The sequence below is a fragment of the Corylus avellana genome, chromosome ca11, assembly GCF_901000735.1.
Source record: "Corylus avellana chromosome ca11, CavTom2PMs-1.0".
Classification (NCBI taxonomy): Eukaryota; Viridiplantae; Streptophyta; class Magnoliopsida; order Fagales; family Betulaceae; genus Corylus; species Corylus avellana.
Window position 1 is genome coordinate 606,086 of NC_081551.1, and position 7,694 is coordinate 613,779.

General features: G+C 33.1%; 1 protein-coding gene across 9 annotated transcripts in view; it reads left to right on the forward strand.

Moving 5' to 3' along the window:
* The first annotated feature begins 312 nt into the window (after window positions 1–312).
* LOC132165595 (uncharacterized) overlaps window positions 313–7,694 on the forward strand; it is a 9,135-nt gene continuing 1,753 nt past the window's right edge. For 2 of the 9 annotated variants that reach the window (XM_059576226.1, XM_059576225.1), the window contains exons 1-4: window positions 321–399; window positions 3,001–3,089; window positions 5,015–5,085; window positions 6,557–6,646. In XM_059576226.1, the coding sequence (XP_059432209.1) occupies window positions 346–399; window positions 3,001–3,089; window positions 5,015–5,085; window positions 6,557–6,646 (304 nt within the window). In that variant the 5' untranslated portion in view covers window positions 321–345. Of the gene's footprint in view, window positions 1,013–3,000; window positions 3,090–5,014; window positions 5,807–6,556; window positions 6,647–7,694 lie in introns of those variants that run through there. The other 7 variants (XR_009438511.1, XR_009438510.1, XR_009438509.1 and 4 more) reach the window with 7 other exon arrangements.

Consider the following 7,694-nt stretch of genomic DNA (forward strand, 5'->3'; position numbering starts at 1 on the left):
TGTAGTAATTTTTTTATTTAAATAATAATAAAATGTGAATAATTTGATATTAAAAGTGAAAAAATTAAAATATTTTAATGTTAATTTTTAAAAAAAATAGTGACAAACAGTATTTTGGCCAATTCCATCCCCATTACCAAACAAACCTTTCTGTCCAATTACCACTGGTTTTTGTGTGCTTTTACTTGGTTACCCTCAGAAAGAAACCAGGATCAGCCTTTATTGCTCTGCAGGACCCACATGCCACTGGGTTTTGTCGTTTTGTGTGGGTTTCGAGCCTATAAAAAAGCATCGGTGGGTTCCGAACAACTTGCACCTTATGCAAGAAACTTGCACCCGTAAATTATGAAGTGCTCGATTTTGAAGTTCGAGAATTTATCGGTTCATAACCGAGCATTTGTCAGTATTTTTTTCTCCAGCTCAAGGGTTTTTTTTCTTGTTGTGTTTTAGTGCTGTCGTTAATTTTCTTCCGTTTTTATTTTTATTTATTTATTTATTTTTATTCTGAGCAAGGGAGAGGGGATATTACGTGATGAAAGGTTATGGCTATCCTCCATCAGATCGCTGATTGAGAGGTGATGCGCGCAATCATTAGCACGGGCAAATCTTGTGGTATGAGGATTAACGTGAGCAACGCCTTTACTGACTGGGATGCAGTGTGGTTTAGAGAACCAAAAAAACAAAAAAAAAAAAAACGTAGCAGAGTAAAATTCAGCGGCGGATATACCTGGGGGCGGTCGCCCCTGTTTAAAGAAAATTTTAGAAAATTTCGTAAGTATTTTTCCTACAAAATTTTGTTACCGCCCCTACAAAAAAAAAAAAAAAAAACAATCTTACCCTTAAGTCGACAGTCACCCAGGAAGAGGAAAAGAGAAAAACTCATCAAGATGGTGAGGGCCGCAAGGCCCGCAACTCGCAAGACTGAAGACTGCAAGAGCCTCTGGACAACTATCGCCGATCGGCACCTTGAATCCTTGATATATATATTTTTTGTTTGGATTTCGGGTGACTGGTGAGGTTCATAGTTTTCTGTTTCTGATTTTCTTTTATTTGGGTTTTGTTCATATTTTGTTAATTTGTTCGGATCTGATCTTTGTATATATTAGGTTGATTAGAAAAAGTGAGGAAGAATGGAAGATAAACAAATATTTTTTTTTTTAGTTCTTAATTTGTTGCGCTGCACGCCTGGCGCCTGCACTGTGCGTGTTTCTTTGTGCTTTGTGCAGTCTGTGCGTGTGGTGTAGAGGGTGGACCATTTCTTTTGATATGATCTTGTATATATATATATATATATTTTTTTTTGTAACACTGATCTTGTATATATTTCAATAGTGGGTTGCTTAGAAGTTAGAAAAGTGAGGATGATTGGGCAAGGTGTGTTTTATGATTGGGATTTTGCACCTTGAATCATTTAGTTTCTAGTATGATTGGGATTTTGTGGAGCTTTTTGATTGGGCAATTTACTGAAATTTACAAACTCTAATGAATAATATGATTGACTGAAATTTTTGAAACTTTTTGATCGACACGTATTTCTTATTTTCATCATTTTGTTTATCTTATTCTAAAAAAATATTGTTATTTTTTTGTAAAGTGTATTTTATATACTTTAGGATTTTGTCGAGCATCAACGAATTTCAAAAGATTATTGTCAATCTCATGTTTGTTCGTTTTATTAATTCATTTTAGGCTGATAGTAATCGGAATATGGCACTAATTTTATTATAATATTATTAGAGTATGTTTCATTAGCCTTTTTTAGTTTGAGAAGTATTCAAACTAATAAATAAATAATTTTTTAGGTTTTTGAAAAAACTTAGATTACATTATGGGTAAGACAAAAACAATTTATGCATTTTTTTTAAAAAAAGATATTGATTCAAATTTTAAGCACTTTATATTTTGTATTTTTTTTTACTTTTGTACTAGTGCTTACATAGTAACTGATATATAAATTTAGCATATATTTATGAAATTAGATAAATATGCTTTTTGTGATACATATATTGTGATATAATTTTTTTTTATTTTATTGTATTTACTATATTATAATAAAAATATAATATATAAAGAGAAAAAAAAAAATATTTTATCATTATATTTTATTATTTTATTGACACCTCTGGTAGAATGAATTTCTGAATCCGCCCCCTGAGAGTTGAACTATCAGGTTTAACATCTTCTAATTTCATGATAACACGTAGAAAATTGCAACATATTCCAATTTCATGAGAAGTGTAGAATTGTAGATCTGGTATTTCTATTCGCGTGATGAACTTTTAAAGTCTTAAAAATTTTAATAAGAAGTGAGAGACTCGTATGATATGCGGGGCATGTAAGACCTCAATTCCTTGTGAATTGCAGAACTGTACTTGATCTAAACTCACGAGAAGGCGTATTAACTCTGTTGTCGACTTAAAATTTGTGCATGTGTGGAGATACTTCGGTAGATGGTTGAAAATAGTTATGTCCGGATTTGTTGTTCGGATAAAATTGCTAAAAATCTGTAAATATTTGACATCTATTGGATAATAATAGGATGTTTCAAACAATCCCGCAGCCGGATCATAGTTTTATTTGTACGCGTGAGCGCATGGAGAAGAGAATTTTTAGTGGTCTTTTAGTGTGTATTTTGCGCGTTCTATTATATTTTCTGAAGGACTAGAAAAAAAATAATAATAAAAAGATTTTCTGAAGATGAGAAGGAGAGTTATGTTAATGCGTTTTTAGAGTATTTTTGTTTATTTATTTTATCAAAAAAAAAAATGTTTTGATATGATATATAGTGGAAAATGATTTTGTGTTTTTAATGGTTTTTTATGTTGTTTGTTCAAGTTATTGTTCTAGAAGTAGATATATAAAAAAGACCAAAAACCAAAAAAAAAAAAAAAAAAACCTGATAGACAAACTGTTCCCTCCTTTGTCTGGTTGTTGATTAATTTTTGTTACTGTTTTGAAGTTATCTTAATTCTAATGTTATGATTTTATACCCGTGTATAGATGGCTTGGAATGTTGCTCTCTGCTTGTTTCTATACGACGTCCCGATGTACAAATTATGCATGGAAGCTAGGCGAATTCGCCCGTTCAGGTATGTGCTTACAATTATCATCTCGTTAACCTGCTTGTCTTGTCAATGATCTTCCTTTCTCGTTTCACAATTCACATTCACAATGGAATCATTTTTTATTTGTTTTATAAATGTTTTGAACATGCGAGTGTAATCACCTTCCACCCCACTTGCGCGGTTTTCAACTATTCCCATTAAACCGATAATGGTGTCTCACCCACTGCCGACAATGATGCTCATTCCACTCCTCTGGTTTTCTTTTTCAACCGAGCTGGTGATGGGTTGGCAAGCAAAAAGGATAAGCATCTGGAATGAAAGAGAAAGTGACGTGAAGGAGAGGTAAAGGTAGAGTTAGTGGGAGGCGTCAAGGTTGGCCATGAGCTGGCAGCAATAGACGTGAGAAAGAGGGATTCTGGAGAGGTCCCACCACTCACGCTGGTTTTGTCTTTTGCCATCTACTTTCCACCCACTTGCGCGGTTTTCAACTATACCCATTAAACCGATAATGATGTCTCACCCACTGCCGACAATGATGCGCTCATTGGTCACCCACTCCTCTGGTGCTGGTAATGGGTTGGCAAGCAAAAAGGATAAGCATCTGGAATGAAAGAGGGAGAGGTAAAGGTAGAAGTCCCACCACCCACGCTGGTTTTGTCTTTTACCAACTACTTTCCACCCACTTGCGCGGTTTTCAACTATTCCCATTAAACCGATAATGATGTCTCACCCACTGCCGACAATGATGCGCTTATTGGTCACCCACTCCTCTGGTAGGATCTGTTTTCTTTTTCAACTGAGCTGGTAATGGGTTGGCAAGCAAAAAGGATAACCATCTGGAATGAAAGAGGGAGAGGTAAAGGTTCAAGTCCCACCACCCACGCTGGTTTTGTCTTTTACCATCTACTTTCCACCCACTAACACGCACGTGGTCCCACCCACTACCGCAATTTGCGTTCCACGACGTGGCACTCGATGCACCACTTTCTCCGTTACCCACCAACCCACTTGAAGCATTATTCCATTCGAACTGATAATGATGCCCATTCAATGAATGATAATAATAATTCCATTCAAAAAGATTGATATCTCAAAAGAAAGATTACAATCAAACTCAAAAGATTCCATTCAATGAATATAATGCACCGACGTCGGACTTGCGTCATATTCATTGAATGGAACTGGTGGGAGGCGTCAACGAAAACGGTGGACCACTGAAAGAATCGATCCATTTCCCACTCAAAAAGGTCTTTATTCACACTGCCTATAAAACCTGAGCGTCCTCACCCCTTTGGATATGTTCTTTTTTTTCACTTTTTATTTATTTATTTTTATTTTTTATTTATTTATTCTGAAATGCCCTTCGGATATGTTCTAAGAACACGGCTTCGTTGACATCGTTGTTCAAATTTTCCTTTTTTTTTTTTCTTTTTTTTTTTTTTCTTCTAAGCCATAATTAGTCCTCTTCAATTACTTCCAGCCATTCGGATTTTTCTCTTTCATTAACCCAGACGATTAATACCTAAAATGTCCTTTAAACTTTTGTAAAAGATATAAAAATAAAAATGTTTTTTTAAATTAAAAAATGAAAATAAAAGAAGTATTAAAAAAAAAAAAAATGGCGGCTGGCTGTCAGGGTCAATGAAGATCGTGACCCAGTGACGATGGTATAAGAAACACTTGACCAGGCCGTGGGTTGAACTCTATCTAGGATTAGGCTTTAGCCTTAGGTGTTTTAAAAAACTACCGTGTGTAGTAATTTTTTCTTCGGTTAGTAAAATTTGTTAACTACTTAAACGGTTAACTGACAATTAACAGTTATTTAATATCCTCATGTTGGTGGTTTTTGAAATGAAAAATGAAAAATGAAAAAATAAAGAAAATAAGTTAATATACGTATTTTTTGTTCAAGTTTTTCTTATGTTTTCTCCTTTGTTTAATGCTGGCAGGTTCTCAATGGAACGGACATCGTATTATAATAATGCCAGATTTTTAGCGGCGTCATTTTCTTTTAAACGTCGTAATTTCCTTTCATCTATACTCTCCATACACTTGAACATCATTCCGCTATTATTTTTCTGTAGAGTCTTGAAAAATACATTAATTGGGAACTGCCGTACTTCACTTATCGAAGAACTTTTGTTTTTGTTTTCTACTCCACTTGCTGAAATCTTACAAAAGCAGCCAAAGGGATTGAAAATTTGAAACATTGGGATGAAATTGCAAATTTTGATATTCTGAGATTTACGTTGCAAAACTTGTGACCCTTTTTAATTTTTATTTTTAATTTTTTTAATAGAATGGTCCAATGGAGTTGCTTTACTTGATTTTAGTAAGAGTATCATTTTGCCTTTCCCATAGTAGTCACGAAAAATAGAAGGGACTTAAAATTTGTCACATAAATTAATATAAAATAGGTGTAACAAATAAATGTGAAAAGTAGTGTTAATCTTTAGTTACCCTAAACTTTATTCTTAAACAGTCACCAAGTGCTAGTATGCCCGTCTTCGAAGACCTTTCAAAGGTTGTACTATTGTTTTGATGTGGTGTAATGCTGAAAACAGTTTTGATTGTTTTTGTGTTGTGGATCGTTTGTTTTGTGTTTTGCAACGTTTGTTAATAATTTTGTTTTGTGGTTTGGATCATTTGTTAATAATTTTGTTTTAAAAAGAAAAATAAAATAAAGAAGGAAAATACTTTTAACAAACGAAGGCATGATTTTTGACCCCTTGTAAATGGTCGCACCATCTGAAAATCGTGTGATTTTTTATTTTTTTATAAAAATGATATGTAATGTAAGTTATTATTGATATAAAAATGTTATTTAATAGAAAACTATGAAATATCTTACAAAAAAGAAAACTATACCATATAACACAGACGAAGATTGTTATGCTTCTCTTTCACTTATTCTTAAAATTCAATGGTTTAGCAGTTTAGCCAAATAAATTTAACGAACCCATCAAAAGAACTACGAAGGAAGACAACTCTTCTCATATAATCAGTTAACCAAAGGGATTTGAGATGCCAGCCACCAATAATTTATTTTTCAAAACAAGCCGGTTTTTTGAAAAAACAAAGAAAGGCAAAAGAATAATCAGTTCACGTGGTTCCACCCTAAAGCAATTTTTTGGTGTTTTTTAACTATTTATTTATTGATTTAATTATGTGCCTCTAGTTTTTTTTTTTTTAAATGAATTTTCCTCTTAATCTTTATATGAAGTTTACTAGTTTAGCGTATTTGGACCCTGTTTTTTTTTTTTTTTTTTTAATTTTCGTCTGCTTATTGGACCCTAGTTATTTATTTATTTAGCTGTGAAATGTGAATGCAAAATCTAGATTACATATACTGTACGTTAAACAATTTATGTTCCAATAACTTTCTTTGTATGTTCCAAATTCCGTACTGATATTCATGCCTCTGCAATATCTTTGGTCGTTTGCCATCTAACATGATCATTCTAATGTTATGATTTTATACCCGTGTATAGATGGCTTGGAATGTTGCTCTCTGCTTGTTTCTACACGACGTCCCAATGTTAAAATTATGCATGGAAGCTTTGGCGAATTCGCCCGTTCAGGTATGTGCTTATAATTATCATCTGGTTACCCTGCTTGTCTTATCAATAATCATCCTTTCTCGTTTCACAATTCACATTCACAATGGAATCATTTTTAATTTTTTTATAAATGTTTCGAGTATGCAAGTATAATCACCTTCCACCCCACTTGCGCGGTTTTCAACTATTCCCATTAAACCGACAATGATGTGTCACCCACTGCCGACAATGATGCACATTGCTCCTCCAGGTTTTGTTTGATAAATGATTTTGCCTTGATTTAGACTCTATACTATTCATCTCACTTTTTCTTTATTCTTTTTTTTTTCAATATTTTTTTACTTTTTACATCATATCAATTATTTTTTATTACTATTCCAATTAAAAAATCATTACAAAATATTTTATTTTTATTTTTTTATACCAAACATTCTTATTTTTTTACTTAAAAAAAAAATAAATATATTTTTAATTTTTTTCACATCAATCACTTTTTGTTACTGTATTGAACTAAAATCAAAACAAATTCGTTTATCAAACGAACTCCCACTCGTCTGGTTGGTTCTGTTTTCTTTTTCAACTGAGCTAGTGATGGGTTGGCAAGCAAAAAGGATAAGCATCGGTAATCAGTGGCGGAGCCAAATGTTTTAAGGAATAAATAAAAAAATTTCACCGCCCTAAATTTTTTTTTTTTTTTTTTTGGCATCCTAAAATTTTTGTTCACACTGAAAATTTGGTAATTCACACTGAGACGTTTGAGAGCTTGAGGGACTGAAGGAGAGCGACGGAGAAGAGAAAGGGAAGGAACTCATAGGCGAGTGCGTGAGAAAGAGGGAAAAGAAACAAATTTTTTTTTTTAGTAACTTTTGCGGCTACGTAGGATGGCGCAGACTAGCAATAATTTTTTTTTTTTTTTTAATACTTGAGGGGCCCTATGTAGCTAATCGTGTGCTCCAGACAAGTGTTCAAATTTTTTAAAAAAACAAAATTCTTTGTGGGGGCGCTATGTAGCTGGATGAGTGGTCAGCAGTTGAACTTGTGCTCAAAATTTTTTTTTTTAATATTTTTT